Source organism: Ambystoma mexicanum, chromosome 6p, assembly GCF_040938575.1.
Source record: "Ambystoma mexicanum isolate Mex_15411 chromosome 6p, UKY_AmexF1_1, whole genome shotgun sequence".
Classification (NCBI taxonomy): domain Eukaryota; kingdom Metazoa; phylum Chordata; class Amphibia; order Caudata; family Ambystomatidae; genus Ambystoma; species Ambystoma mexicanum.
This window is the reverse complement of record NC_090935.1, coordinates 363,020,776-363,037,251: the sequence shown is the minus strand read 5'-3', so window position 1 is coordinate 363,037,251 and position 16,476 is coordinate 363,020,776. Positions and strand designations below refer to the sequence as shown.

Sequence of the window (16,476 nt, the reverse complement as noted above, 5' to 3'; positions counted from 1 at the left end):
CAATCACTTGCAGAGTATTCCTTTCTGATTGATTATCAGATGTTAGCGAAACACACCATACAAGGTATTGATGAACACTTTAAGATCGAATGCAGAACGTGCCGCTGCCCCACCTGATTAAATAATAGCTGACCCACTGCTCCTTTGCAACTTGCTGATTTCTTCTGATATCAACATTTTACACCAGCATAGCATCTCTGGCAGAGAGCCACACCATTGCAACACATACATATCACTAAGATACATTTTTATGATCAATTACTGGCCTCGTGATGAGGGCAAGAATCTGTTTTCTAAGAATATTGATTAATGGTTTGGGCTTAGACAAATGGATCCTCCACTCCATCCTCTTTTAAGGCAGGGAAACATATTTGAAGCTTTTGGGGATTAATATGGAATCATGGATTCAATTTGTATTGCTTTTAGGGGAGATTTGGCTCCCGCTGTGCCCAGAAGGTGATCTATTCTTACCTCACCCAAAACGATCCCCCGTAGAATGCCAGGGCATGTTTGGAAGTCACTTTGTGGTACATTGAATTGAAACAAGACAAAACAAGACATCATCATCCTTTTATATGTTTGTGTCGTCTCCCCTAGCCACATTGAGCAAAACCTTTGCATGGGAATGAGGTATGGAATCATACTGACATGCTCCCAGACACCTCAACACAGTACCATCCCACTACTTCTTCAGCTTTGCACCACTGAATGCATACATATGCCTTTGTAGAAGACTGGCAAATAAGGATTACAAATAATAACATTTGTTTGTATAGTTGAAATGTTTTTTTTAGCTAAATTAGTTTTTGAATGGTGGGTCAGGCATAAATAATCTGCAGGCCTAATTGAAGACGGTGTACTGCAAAGGTAAAGCATCAACAGCATTTTAATTCTTCCTACTTAAAAGCCATTGGCCTGAAATATCGACATAGTGTCGACCTTGTCACTCCTTTGTTTATTTTCTTGGGATATCATTGCTTGAGCCGCAACAATAGGTGCAAAGTGCATACACTCCTAAGAGGAGGACATTTTCATACACTGGTAGCGTGCCCGAAACAAAAAGCGCTCAGTTTTTATTTCAAGAGGTTACCTAAATGTAGGATTGATGCAATGAAAAAGAGACTGCTAAGGATACTAAAAGAGAGAAGACACATTTACAGACATACCACTTTCTTTAAAGCCGCATACTCTGTACCTACTTAGTTGAAAAAAAAAGGTTCAGGTCTGTGAACCATGTTTCCTGGGCCTCCCACAAAAAAGACTGCAGGAAATACTGCCCATAGAAGCCCGCCAACACGGAAGAGGAGGGAGCAGGAGGCACAAGAAGGTAAGCGGTTTGGGCATGTGGTAGTGCCGGAAGGACACGGTCACAAACAAAGGGGTAAGAGGAGGGGAGGGAAGATGGGAGGCAGGTAACCCTTGAATGAGAGATACTTTTGGGTGGGGACACCTGAGCAAGGAGGCAAGGAGAAGGTGCAGCGCGACGGGTCGGGGTAACATAGGCTGGCGAGTTTGGGATTTGAAGCCCCAAGATATGGTAACGGTTCTATGGATCGTGGTGGTCACCTTCAGGCCTTTCCGGGTGTCCACAAACGAGTCATAACTATAGAACCCACAAAAAAGTGGGTGAAAGTAGTTTCAAATTATTATGTAGTGCTGAATGAACACATTCTCCTGATTCTAAATTCTGTCATATTAGTATTGTTGTTACTTTGATTGTTAGTATTACTCAATTTACTGACACTGAAGTAGGTGCAACTAACCTTTCATATCTTGTTTGTACTTCGAAGCTGTAAATCACACAAAAAACACAGATGGAGATCACGTCAGGTCTTCCTTTTATTGTCATTACATTACAGCAGGTTAAATACGAACGGATAAAAGGGACAGTCTGCCTCATTACTAGTTTGGTGGTAAATGCATCAGAATTGCCTGCAAACTCGTTTAGCGGTACCGCTGCTTGGTCCAGTGACGTTGGCGCCGGAAATATAAGTGGCAGTGACCGTGTTAATCCCCATTCCATGATACTTTGGACTCCATGGGGGATTTGGAGGAATTACTCCAGTCGCTCCTTCTGGCCATGGTAATTCCACCGGTTTTTAGTTAAAGCAGTGGACTTAACAGCAGCAACTTGGTAGGTGGTAAATCCTCCATTTTAACACCAAACTCATAATTTGGCAGTGTGATAAAACCAGCAGTAATTCTGTTAGCACCCGAAAACTAGCAGTAGTGGAATTACTGCCACGTTAATACGGATCTTTGTGATCACTGCGCTGCCCGCAACTGCGATGCTGAAAATGCTGATGGCAGTTAGAGCGCAGCGCAGTGATCATATGGATCACGGTGCCTGCTTCCCCTGGCCTGCATTACCCCGCCCAACCCCCCACCCGACTTACCTTTAGGGCGGCACACTTCTGTGTGTGCCGCCCGCACTCTGTGATCTCTGCGGTGTCAGCTCTTCCCACTAACGTGGGTTGGAGCTGACGCCGCTGGGTGCTTTTTTTTCTTCTTTTTTTTACGTGTCCTCCGCTTTCCTAAATGGTAAGCGGGGGACACCCCTGCAACCCGCGACCCCCATTACTGCGCCCAGAAAGAGCGGGGGACACCCCCGCAACCCCTGCTCTGCTTGGGCGCAGTAAATGTCACCCTCATTTTGTGCGCCTCCAAAGTCGCAGTGACTGCGGGGTGCACAAATGAGGGTGACATTTTTGTGTGATACCGTTTCTACTGCACCCCTAAAGTTGGAATGAAGCCCATTGTCCTATGCCAAGAGAAAAGAACCTTCAACATCACAAACTTGATATGAACGTCAATCGTTCATTTGAATTCGAGACACTGATGGAAACATTGTGACTCAAAATGCGAATGCCATCTATCAGGGCCATAGTCAACGAGTTGTTTTTTTTTTTGGATTGGCCTACACAAATGGAACTCGCAAGCCTTCTGTGTAAATGGGAATTGTGGCAAGAGATGCACTTAGATGAACTTTCCATAAACACTGGCACGTATTGATTAACGTGATTTAAATTCAGAAAAATCGCACATTTTGATTTTCTACTCATGTTTTTTAATAACAAAAAGGAATGTTAAACGTGCCTCATAACAGGAAATACTTCATTTTCAAAAGGTGTTTTGACTCTTAATTTCCCATGCGTAAGGCTGCTGCCACGAATGTTATTTTTACACATTTTTTTTATCTGTTTGCCAGTGATGTTTTCTACTCTGTTTAGAAATGCAATCTAAACATCAGATTGAATTGTACTATGAAGAGTGACAGCAAGGAATTGGCTCTTATGCTGTGGTGCACAAACCTAGCCTGCATTTTACCAACTGCGTCATCAACTCGCCCACCTAGAAAAGTGCTCTCCTGAACGATGACAAGCACCTAGCAATATCTCACCTGTAAATAAGTAGAACTATCTCACTGGCGCACTCATCTGCCGCAACAAGCTGTGCGTTAACAAGTGTGCTAGGGCTGCTCTGTATTGTCACTGGCAAGCAATCTCACACTCAAAGTGTCTTCTATTTTACAGAAATATGTTCCCTCCAAATATGGTGGAAGCGTGCTTTAAACAGGTAAGGCCACAGCTGCACTACCTTTTCCACTAAATTCCAGTATTTTTATGTAAATGGAAAATGCTGATAAATATAGAGGGCAAAACAAGTACAATAAACAGGATTTGAGAAAATAAAAAATCTTAATTTTGCATGCTTATCTAATTTTCTAACATGTATTAAATCTTGTTGTTATGCAGATGTGACAGCAGTTGATACATGTACTTTGTGCACGCCCTTTCATTTATCTTCATAGTATGATGACAGTCTTTAATGGAACAGGGGTTTCAATAAAAAGGTCTTGTTCATCAATATCACACCAAAAATGAAAATACAGTGAATCATGACGTGCATTTTATTATCTGCTCGATAACAGTGTGGTCTAGAGCCATATTTTTGTTGTGTTCACTGTTTTACATTGTTATTCAGTTCTAGCAGAATACTGTGTTATTACTACAGACTGTTTAACTCCCACATAATGTCTGGTAACATTTCTGGGCCGCGTATAGATGATATATCAGTATATACCGCCCAGCCACCTCCCATACCTGCCAGATTGCAGCCAAACACACCCTTTCCAATGTATCTCCCAACACACCATCAGTTGCCTGCTCAGGCATCACCAGACTCCAACGTCTCAGCTCATGCACCATGGCCTCATCAGTTGCCTGCTCAGGCATAACCAGGCTCCAACATCACAGATCACGCACCATGGCCTCCTTACCGCCCAACGACCATTACAGCCCCACCACCTCCACATCATTTGTACCTCCTCCACTCGTCAAAGTACATTGCCCCCACCCCTCGAAGCCACTGGCCTGTGCCCTCATCAACACTCGCTCAATCTGCGCCCATGCAGTGGATATGCATGATCTCCTACTACTACACAACCTTGACCTGCTCGCTGTCACAGTGACTTGGGTACACGAAGCAGCTGAACCCAACCTATCGCTTACCCTCCCTCCCAACTACTCCATCCTCCGTTCTGACAGATCAGTCAACCAACGCTGTGGAGCCGCCATCATCTCCAAAACCCCCCTGCCCAACAGAACCCTCCCCCTGCCCTCTGTGGTTACAAAATCCTACTCACCAAAATCAATCCGAGCCCACAAAGCACCACAAACGTCCTGCTCATTTACTGCCAGCGCAACAGCTCTGGCACTCCAGACTCTGACATACCCCTCCTCATCACCCCACTCCTGAAGCCAAACACCAAATTCCTGCTTCTAGGTGACTTCAAACTCAGATTCATGGACCCCACTGATCACTTGGCTTCCGCCCTCGCCACAACCCTCCAAGAGATGAATTTGACACAAGCCATCAAAGTCCCCACCCACAGCAAAGGCCAGACGCTCGACTGGATCCTATCCCTAAGCACCCCCACCCAAATCCTAGCCATCATCCCTGTACCCTGGACAGACCACTCTCTGATTCTATTTGCCCTAGACCTCAATGTCGCCACCAACTATTTGCTCTCCACCCACCAACCTATCACAGCTAGACACACAAAAAAGCTCACAAAGGAACTTCTAGAGCCAACCATCCTGGCCTCCCTCGAGGCATGTCCTGACAACAACAACCATAAGGCCATCCTTTTAGCATATAACTCTGTCCAGAGTTACACCCTGGATCTCCACGCCCCATTCTAAATGACCGCTTGGAAAAAAGACCACCACCACAACTGGTTCACCAAAGAATTAGCTACTCTCCACAAAGTCAAGCTCTCTAAAGAACACATCTGGGGCAAGAAGCCCTCTCCCTCCAACAAAGATGCCTTCAGCATTTGTGCCACCTCCTACAAAGTGGCTATCATCAACATCAAAGCTAGCATCTACAACACCCGCATTCTGGAAACATGTTCCAACACTAAAGAGTTGTTCAAAATACTCAAAGAACTGGAAACCCCCGTCCCGCCCATCTCAAACTTTCCCAAGGACAAAGCCTGGTGTTCCCTGGTACAATCCACCCTAGCCAACAAAATCCAGAGACTCAGATAAAAGCCATTCTCAAGAAATCAAAGACCCAGCAAGTCAAACCTGACCCCCATCACTTCCCTCACCACAAACAACACTCCTCCCTTCCAGTTTAGCCCTGTCACCCCAGCAGAAACGCATGCCATCATCCATTGCCTCAAAGCATCCAACTGCAGTGGCAATCTCTGCCCCGCCCACATCATCAAGCTCTGTGCTGGACCCTTGGCCCCACCATTGCCAAATGTATCGATGCCTCCTTCAGCACCTGCACCATACCCAGCTCCATCAAAGAAGCCTGGGTCACACCCCTGCAGAAAAAACCCTCCCTCGATCCCACCCTGCCCACTAACTACCACCCCATCACTCCAGTCTCCTCTCCTCTTGAATATTCTCAACCGCACCACCTACCTCCAAACCCACCTTGAGACCCACTCCCTACTCTGCCTACGCCAATCTGGTTTTTGACCTAGACATAGCACTGGATCCGACCCCCTCAACCTCAAGATACAACTTGATCACATCTGTGACAAGGGAGACCTCGCCATCCTCATGCTGCTCGACCTCTCAATGGCATTCGATCTTGTGAACCATGATATCCTCTACCACTGCCTCACCACCTCCTTCAACTTTTCCCCAGAAGATGCCAATTGGGTTAAATTATTCCTGAGCGACCGAACCTCTAGGGTCTTCGCTGGTACTGAAGCAGCAGATGCCAGCCCTGTCCCCTATGGGGTCCCACAAGGCTACTGCATCTCCCCCACGCTCTATAACACGAACACCAAAGACCTGTTTGATCACCTTGACAACCTCAATATTCCTTACACAAATTTTGCAGATGACACCCAGATTCTCCACAAACTCTAGGGCTCATACAAGCGTGATTCCACCAGCATCAACCACATCTACAACCTCATTCAAGCCTGGATGGCAAACCACCACCTTTGCCTAAAGGATGACAAAACTGAGCTACTCATTGTCGGCTCCCCTCACCATCTCAAACACCTTGAACCTGCCTACTCCTCCTTTGTCATAGACGGAAACAGTATCCCTATCTCTCCTCATGTCAACACTCTGGGAGTCTACCTAGACGCTGAACTCAATCTGAATAAACATGTGAAGGCTGTGGCTTCTTCCACGGCATATCCTACTAAGCTCATCAATCTCTCTAGAAAATTCCTCACTCCGAGCAACTGCCTCATTCTAGCCAGAGCAACCATCGACAGAAAACTTGACTACTGTAATGCCATCCTTGCAGAGACCTCCACCAAAAATCTCAAAAAACTACAACTAACACAGAGCAATGCCCTTAGAGCAGTTTGGGGCCTCAAATGCTCAGAGCAGATCTCCCAAATCAGACGTGAAGCCCATTGGCTCCCCGTCAAAGCCTGCATTGAATTCAAAGACTATCCACCACTCATCACTGCCTCTACAACACAGCCACCCTTATCTTACCCACTGCATCTCCAAAAACCCAACCTGCGTTCCATCTCCGCCATCTCACTTAATACCCTCAGATTCCCTAGAAAATGATCAGGGGCTCCTGCGTCACTGTCATCGCTCCCACATTATGGAACACGCTTCCCCCTCAATCAGAAATGAACTATTCTACCTTGCGTTCTGCAATCAAATCAAAACCTCTCTATTCAACAAATATGCATGATTCCCTCCTGAACCACTGTGAATGTCAAATACTGATACTGTGTACTGTTCTTACTTATGCTTTACTATGTATGTTATCTAGCGCTTTGATACCTCAGGGACCTGGGCACGTATAACAAATGACATAAATAAATACAATAATAATTCTTAGATTGTATTCTCCTGGGGGTTTTTGGACCTGAGGGATAGAACTCCAGGAATGTCAACTGTAGAGTTGCCAATTAAAGAAACCCAGTTTTGATCATGTTTTCATGTTCAGAAATGTTTTTATTTAACTCCAAAATCTGTAGTAGACCAAACATAGAGTTGCGATGGGAAGATTAATTTAGGGCATTGAGAATGCCATGGAAAGTTGCTTATGATGTATCTTGGCTTGCTCTTTCACCTTTCTATGCGTGGCCCCACCACAGAGCAATGGTATGTAGTAGTTCTGTTATGGGCGACGCTGGGTTATTCGTCTATCAGAGATGCACTTCTAATAGCATTTTACATTAACCCAAAAGCTGACTCCAACTTCCGACTTCCGAGAAGAGAAACAACTACTCCCTTTAAGGTCATTCATAGATTTTTCTTTTTCTTTTTTCTTGTATTTGGTTAGTTCAGACCTTTACAAAAAACTATTTCAAGTAATCACATAATACACATAATTAAAAAGAAGAAGATGCTAAGAGAAAATTAAAATAGTACACACATAGTTACTAAAGGGTAATCTCCAATACATCAACAGAAGTTCTCCAGCAGGTTTATTGAAATTTCTGTAGTAAAAACGAAATACAAGCACATCAAGGGAAAAAGAATTACAGACTCTCCTGTTTAGTATAAAAGCCAATGCATGCAGGCAATGCGGCACAAGGGGAGAAACACAGGCACAATCCTTAGGACAGATTTCAGTGGTAATAAAGGAAATTTCGAAGAGTTCCAAAACTTCAGTTAAATCCTATGATACCAATTTCAGAAGGTGGCAGTGTAATTTCAAGTCATAATTTGGTGTGGCTTGCACAAGAGTTACATTTACTCAAGGTTGGTGCGGGAGGTTACAGTCCTGAACCGACGGGGAGCCCGTATTTCAGTCTGGTCACCAATTTCCTGCATTTTAAATTCAGAAGATGTTGACAATTATTCATGCATCACTTTTAAATTGGGCCATAACTCCTTCACCTCCATGTAGTAATTCATATGCAGGGTTTAAACGTTTTGGCTTATTGGACTGTATAAGGGGCTGGTCCTCTAAACTTCATCCATAAAGTCCTCGTGGTTGGTGACAGTCTCCCGCATATTTATGTTTCTTCCAAAAGCATGCCTTTCTTAGGGTATCCCAATTAACGCCATGCTAGGGACTAAATAACATCCACATTTTTTTAATTTAGCAACAAATCTTTTTTTCTTTGTACAAGACAGAAAACAAATTTGTTATTTTTTCTCACCTACAATATTTGGGAGAATTTAAATATATACAAACAATGACATCCCCTCACCGAGAGAGTGTTAAGGCACCATCTGTCATCAGTTCCTAAAGCCCAGTACTCTGGGCACACCAAGCAACAATTTATATTAAACCATCATAAATTGATTGCATAGAAACCTTGTAAAAATATACATTCCTCATCACACAAAGCATTTTTTATATAGTAACACAGCACACATAATGCACATAAAATGCAGCATAAACTTAATGTACAATAACACCAAAAGTTAAAAGTGTATTACATTGACGACCACCACTCCCAGTGACAAAGTGCTTATACAATCACAATCCTAAACCAAAAAAAAAGACTCATATGTATCTCAGGACAGTATATATTAATTTCTTCATACTGCCATTTTTCCACAACATGTTTCTGTTCTTCCTATTTTAGAACATTCTTCAGGGGGAAATTAAAACTTCATAACTTGCAACGCAATTTAAATGGATATGTTCTTTCAAATTGTATATATGCAGCACGTTATCAGATATATCCTGTAAACAAAAATGTGTACATCACTCTCTTGATACAGCCCAATAGCCTCATTGTATGTTTATTTCTTCATTTCTTAATTTTTTTAGTTCAAGACAAGCTATGAGAAGAAGATTTTCAAAGTAACCATGCCCGCCAATGAAACAGCGGTTATGACATCAGTCTTAAACAATGTCTCAGAGGCCATGGAAACGCTGACCAAGATGAGGGAGGAGATGATCCCTGTGCCGGGAGCTGTGAACGGTGTCAATGCCCTGGGTCTCGTGGTCTTCTCCATGTGCTTTGGCCTGGTCATTGGGAACATGAAGGAGCAAGGGAAGGCACTGAAGGACTTCTTTGACAGTCTCAATGAAGCCATCATGAGACTAGTGGCGGTAATCATGTGGTAAGGGGAAACATGCTTACTTATATTTTGCTCTTAATCATGATTTAATTATTGATTTATGTTATGCTGTGCTATATTAGAAATAAGAAATCTTTTGTCTTGCAGCATCTCAGAGAGATTGGTTTATTGTACCCCTGCAACGGGTATCCATACCTTAGTCTGTGGAGGAAAGTAAAAGGGGAAAAGGAGAGGTGAAATAAAAAGAGGTATATTTCAAATATAATGATGCGTTACAGCTCAAGTGTACAGTCTGTAACGTGTCCTAATGACCCACCTCCATAATGTGAGCAAGGGGCAAAGCTGCAGGCTCATACATGGATAATGGGTGTTAACACCCCAACAGCCTGAATGCTTGAGCTATAGTGACATTATAACAGTTGTTCTGGCCCTACCCTATGCCCTGCCCGCCAAATGTGACGCTTGCACAAGTATTTGTCTGACACAGTACATGTGTGGTGGTCGAGGGCAAATCACAAAAACAAAGCAATATAAGACTCTAGGAGTGACAAGTAGAACACCCTCAGTTGCCTCCTGCACCCATTCAGGCCATAGCCAGAGGCCATGGGGAGCACATCAAGGCAGACGTTATCATTAGGAGCAGGTGAAGAGATACTATGGCAACAGTGAATCATTAGAGTGTTGGAGGGGAACACGGAGTGCGCATTCTGTGTCAGTGTTTAACGTCAGCCCCAGCTACATGGTTCACAATTGGACTGCCAACATTCCACTCTTAAAATAAGAATAGATTCTGCAGTTACTCAAGCGCTGGCATCTTCTTAAACAAATGTCCACTCAAGGACACCCAAACCTATGCAGTTTAACCACTCACAAAGCAAATTAAAACACGTCAGGCAATAATAAAAACCATCAACATCTAAGTGTTTCAGCAATCTATCGGCAACTGTTTCTGTTAGTTCACCCCACAGAGAACATAACAAAACATCAAACATTATTAAGGTCACCCTAAATTGGCTGAGAAGTGCAATAAAACCTCACATCTCACATCTTATCCCAGTGGCTAAAGATTGACTTCGCAGAAAAGGCCGTCTAAGCAATTAATAATGTCTACGCAATCAAGATCCCACAACCATATGCAGCTCGTCGACCTCAGAAATGGCCTACCTGCTGCTTAATGAGAGCAGAAAAAAATGATGACATAAATTCGTACAACTTAATCTAAGAGGAAGAATTGCCACACGATCAGGCTGCCAAGCCTGCTGCTGGGGATATTTTCTGGTAAAATTAATTATTTGCTAAATGGACTTTAAGCAAAAGAGGATGTGGCAGGGTTGGACACCACAGCTTCTATCTACATTCTGCTCATTATCTGCTTGCAATAGTGGAGAGAACATCTGTCACTCGCGCATGTAAAATAAGCATGCCTCTAGTGGAGAAACCTACTACAGAAAAATAAATAAAGTATTGCATTAATCTGCCTAACATGGTCGATCAGAGTAGAATTAAGTGATCAAGTGATGGTAACTGTAAAGATGTTTCTTCTTCTGGTGCAGTCTAGAAGAAATTAAGGAACTGAAGCGCTCCAAAAAACAGAATCCAGATAACCCCAAAATCTGTTTAGATACCACAAAGTCTGCACAGATGATCCTTAGCGTCCCTGAGCTGCTTACCTTTGGAAGAAGACCGGGAGCAAGGCTTCAGTCATAATAAAATTGGGAAAGATTATAAAGACAATCCAATTAAATATCATTATTATTATTATTACTAGGGGGACTCTGTCCCACTGGTGCCTTTGGAGCTTGGTCACTTGTAAGAATACTCCACCAAGGACTTGCTTTGTTCCCACCACCCCCTCCCTTTGGGGAATTGGAAAGTTGGACAGTATACCAGCAAAGTTGGAGAAATGTGGGTCTGAATGACAGCAGACCCATATCTTTAGGGCATACAATGGCCCCAATTCAAAGCATTACGGTACCGTCACCTATCACTTACACAAGTTCATCGCACAAGTTCATCAGTTAATGTCAGTTAATAAACTTCAGACGCCTTAGGAATTTTAGATTTGGATAGTATACCATCAAAATTGGATGCTTGCGGAATGGAATGCCACCAGACTCATTTGAAACGTTACATGAAATCGTCACTTATACACAACTTCATCAGTGAATGAACTCCAGTGAATGGACTTCAAATGCCTTAAGAATTGCAGTTTGAACCTCATGCCATTAAAATGAGATAAATGTGAAACGGAATGACACAGGTACCATGTCTGTATGGCATATGATAACCCCTAATTTCAAGCATTACAAAAAATCATTAAATAAAAACGTGACACCAAAAGCATCACTTATGATTTTATATTATAGAGTTGATTAAGATTATCATTAATATTAGGGAATTTATTGAGCGCGGACCTAGTTTCGGGAAGCAATGGAGCACTTTACAATTATAGGAGGAGGAACACAGTGAGGGAAGCAGCTAACCGGTGGGGGGTGCAATTGGCAGCAAGGGATCTACAAACAACCAGGGGGGAGACAGTGGGGAGCAGATCACTGAGTCTCAAGTAACGTGGGGAGTGCGTGTGTGTAGACCTAGGTGTTAAGGAGGAGACATTCCTTGAAGAGGAAGGTCTTGAGCTCTTTCCTGAACTGTAGAAGTGATGGGGCAGGTCTGATGTTGACTGGGAGGAGGTTCTAGAGTCTTAGAGGATAGACAGAAAAGGCCTGTCTTCTGGTTCTTTCCTTCCTGCACTGTCATAATTCAAGTCTGCACATTTCTTACTTCTGGTGGATCAGAGGCCTCCAGAGATGATGAATTTCTCAGTGAGGTAGCATAGGGACTTTATAATGCCAGCCTTGTAGATGATGCAAAACAGGATTTAAAGATGATACAGGCGGCAGTTGGAGCCAGGGCAGTGCAATTCAATGCAGAGTGAATGAGCAAACAATGGAAAGACCAACGTAGATACCTTTACAAATAGGAGAGTGTAACCTCTGCCGTAAATGTTGGGTATAACAAACAGCAACCAGCGTGAAAAATAACATCTAGGCATGAGCAAAAACACATGATTGGCGAGAAGCTGTGAAAATACAGTATTCTAAAACAATTGTCATAATAGTCTAAACAGTTGTTGCAGTAACATGATTTGAAGAAGCCTGCTCTTCATTACCTTGCATTGATAATGGCTAGCCACTGACATGTGTTGAACGTCCCCAGGCAGACGTAGAAGAGACCTGAGTGAACAAAGCCCACATGGAGACTCCATCATAATGCACATGACCAGATAACTACTGGTGACTAAACTCCCTCTCGAGTGAAGAGGATACATTGATTTATAAGAGATCTGGACAACGTTTCATTGGCAACATTCCTTTGCTGGATTTTCACCGGATAGTCTTGTTTTAGAGGAACCAAGTGGGACTAACTACAGATAGGGCTACTGCAGCAATACATGTTGCAGGTCCTGGCACTCTGGCTTGTATCTCCCTTTCAGTGACAGGAATTTCTGTGATAAGGGATCCTGCAATTCCCAAAGACAGCCAATGCTGTGTAGAGCAGGTCTTCACATCTCTGGAAGGGCACCATCTCAGGGGAAGATGATTGGCTCATCCTATTCCAAACAAGCTGATGGTGATTCCAGATTTCCCAACATAATTAGCCGGTGAGAAGATGCTATGTCCCCTTAAGAACACCTCCTGTAAGTGTCCACAAAATACCTCTACGGTCTTGTTGCCAACATGCAGAGACCCCCTGAATGTTAAGTAGAGAAATGTTTTTGTATTTTGTTTTGCTTTTGTATATATTTATTAAAAACTCACACTCCTTCAGTGGGATGCACTGTGCAAAGGGGTATCCCTACAAAATATCTCCACCAAAAATATCGCCGTACATATGGCTGTTTGTCTCGCCATAGGCGATATTTTTGGGGGGAATAATTTGTGGGAGCGGGGGTTGCAGAGGTGTCCCCCGCACATTTAAAAATAATGTGAGGGTTGCGGGGCTGTCCCCCGCAGGGTTCATGGGTCAATATCGCTGCAATAATATGGCGATATTTTTGTATCACGATATTTTTTCCGGGATATTAACACATGGAACCTGCAAAGGGCACCAAAATGGAAGAAGAGGCTATGGTGAAGGTGGTGCAGCATGAGCGGCATGATGCTGTGCGTGCATCCAAATGGCAAGTGTGATTGTTGAGCAGGTTTGGGGTAGAGGCACAAACGGAGAGTGTACCAGAGCACTGCCTGCCAGGGCACGAGTCACGTGATCAAGTGTGGCACGGGAAAGAGACATCCAGGTGCCACATCTCTGGGCCCTCATGCCAGAGAGCAGAGAGTAAAGTGCCAGCTGAAAGCTAGTGCAGACTTAGTTGCCATGGGAGACAAATCCTCTGAATGCATGCCAGCAGACTGAAATAAAGGAGGTAATCAAAATGGCCAGCACTGTGCATCATGGAACTATGGCTGCTGGTATGTTGGTTTTTGCACAGCATGTATAAACAAGGGCTTTGATGCCACGCAATTGTTTTTTACTGTAGGTCTGTCTGAGAACTGTACCCTCATGTATTGATCTTGCGGTCCTGCTCCCTGTTTACAGGGAGGCCTGTTGCGGGGCAATAAGCTGGTGGCTACTTCCAGTTCACCTGCACCCACGGGCTAGTGAACGCAGTGCCTTTGTAGGGCCTCTGGTCTATTGTGGCCATATTGTTAGGCTTTTAATTCTATCCTTGAATCTTCTACTGGACATTTCTGCTAAGTGGCCAGAGCAGACATATTGTTCGCCAAGTTGACTTGGTGTGACTGTACAAGTTACCCAAGCTGTTATTGGGCGCTGCCCCAAACAAGTCTTTTCTCGTTTCTTTTTCTGTTTCATGTCATGGTTTCCATCCTGGTGTTTGCTGATATGATTGCTGCGTTTTTATATTTTGCCAGCTTTTACTTCATACTATGATAATATGTCTTCTACACAACCTCTCAGCACCGACATGCCTCTGTGGAGGTGAAAGTGAGCTGTGTAAAATATTGCTGGAACGAGCAGGTCCATTCCTGTGTGCTTTACATTGTCATGAGACCAGATGGTGGCGGGGAAGCAGCTGGAAACAGTACCGACATTAAATACAAATTAAGTAATGCCAGGATTTACCTATATACAGATATGCCATTCCCCCAAACCCCAAACCGGACCAGGAGGTACTGGAATCTTGGGAGGCGTGTGAGGCACTAATACATTCTTTACCAAACAATCAATACCATCATGCACCACATCCAGCAACTCCAAATCCAGTGACTCACCCTATATTCCCCAGGGGTCATTCAGCCCTGAACGGACTTCTCTCCCCTCTCCTTCAGTAGCTGACCTCTAACACCCTCCAACATCCTCCCAGCCGCCATCCTTAAGACATTTACCAGTCCTGCCAATACCGCTCTTCTTAGGAGTCGTTCCAAGGCGTCCTTTTAACAGGGCGTATGCGCACAATCCTGAAAAAACCCTATTATCCGGAAGACCTAGTGTGTGGCAGACAACCAGAGACAGAGGAAATGCAATCCTCTAAGGAAGGACGTACAAGGCACCTTTTGCAAGGATAACACGGTCTTTACTCCCAAAAAGAGAAATACATGTCAGCAGGGCCAATCAAACCCTAATGCCACAGAGCGCACTGACTGATTCAAAGCAAACAGCACATTTTAAAGTACATCAACGTCACTCATGATAAATACAATATACAGTGAAATCTCTGGATTATTATTGGCGGGCCCTTTTGTCTATAAAATCGATCCCTCATAGACCTCCTGATGATTGACTGGTGTTGTAGGTGCTGATCCTCCATGTGGGACTTGGCATCAATAGGTTCACACCCTAGTACCTCAATTGGCTCACTTAGATGAATGGACCTTTCTTTTGCAGTTAGATCACATGACGTGCACCTGGTAATTGCATATGAGCGCAGTGGATACTCTCGGTGTCAAGAGAGCCCTCAGAAAGGTGAGAAGCTCTGCTTGATCCCAGACTCTCTGGTGCCTCTACCATGCCTCCCCCATCAGTGGCCTAGATTTGTGATTCTCACAGCGCGCACCTCACAGTACAAATTACGGGACATGGTCTTTGGACTCCCCCCCCGTGGCATTTTCCCCCTCCCAGGGGTTATATACTACGGGCACACCAATCAGTCATCAATTGAGGGATTTAGGGCCCTAAATAGTGGGTCCTTGGTAGTTCAATACAAAGGGGCTGGGGTTTGGGGCACATGGGTGCTCTAAATCTGGGATCCCAGTTTCGACAGCTTCAGACCTCTGCCGTGCTTCTCGTGAGATTGTCCTTCACAGGGCACATTCCTTTTGACTTACATGGGCCTGCATTGTGAGACCGACAAGGGATCTTAGCCGTAATTAATAAAATAACCTTCTACACTCTAGCCTGGGAGGGGAGCAAGGATGGGGTGGATGTTCTTATTGGGGCCTGCAATTGCTATTTGCTGGTGCTGGGCCATGATCGTGCAAGGCCTAACTTCCAAGATGGCAGTGGGTCAGTATCCCCCTACAATTTCGATAATCTAACCAGGGCCATCTTAAGCTTTTTTGGGCCCTGGGCATGGACATCTTTGGGGCCCCCTCAATCAAACCAAAGTAATTAAGTGATCAAGTATATCTGGTGGCACCCCCATTCCCCCACTGTGAGCGAAACCCTGCCTCGCAGCATTCAAAATAAGCATGTTTACTCCCTTTGAGTCCCCTTACCCTCTTCATTCTTGCTCTAATTAGATTGTACAAGTAGCATTTGAAGGCCAGGATTAGCAGTCTACAAGAGGTTACTTCTGTTCTAGTATAGAAACAGGATACCTTTTATCAATAGCATCCGGGAAGGTATGCAGCCTGTAGTATTAATGCAGGACTATATTTAAACATTACATGTAACCCAGAATAGGCGGATAACTCAATTTAGCTGCCTCAGAGAATGCAAAAGTGTTCAAGCATGGATAGAATAGACCAATGGT

At 44.1% G+C, this 16,476-nt stretch overlaps 1 protein-coding gene across 2 annotated transcripts in view; it reads left to right on the top strand.

The window, feature by feature from the left end:
* The window catches only part of SLC1A3 (solute carrier family 1 member 3), a 278,893-nt gene that overhangs the window by 206,315 nt on the left and 56,102 nt on the right, over positions 1-16,476 (top strand). For both annotated transcript variants that reach the window (XM_069627140.1, XM_069627141.1), the window contains exons 5-6: positions 3,534-3,576; positions 9,232-9,527. In XM_069627140.1, coding sequence (XP_069483241.1) covers positions 3,534-3,576; positions 9,232-9,527 — 339 coding nt within the window. The remainder of the gene's footprint in view (positions 1-3,533; positions 3,577-9,231; positions 9,528-16,476) is intronic.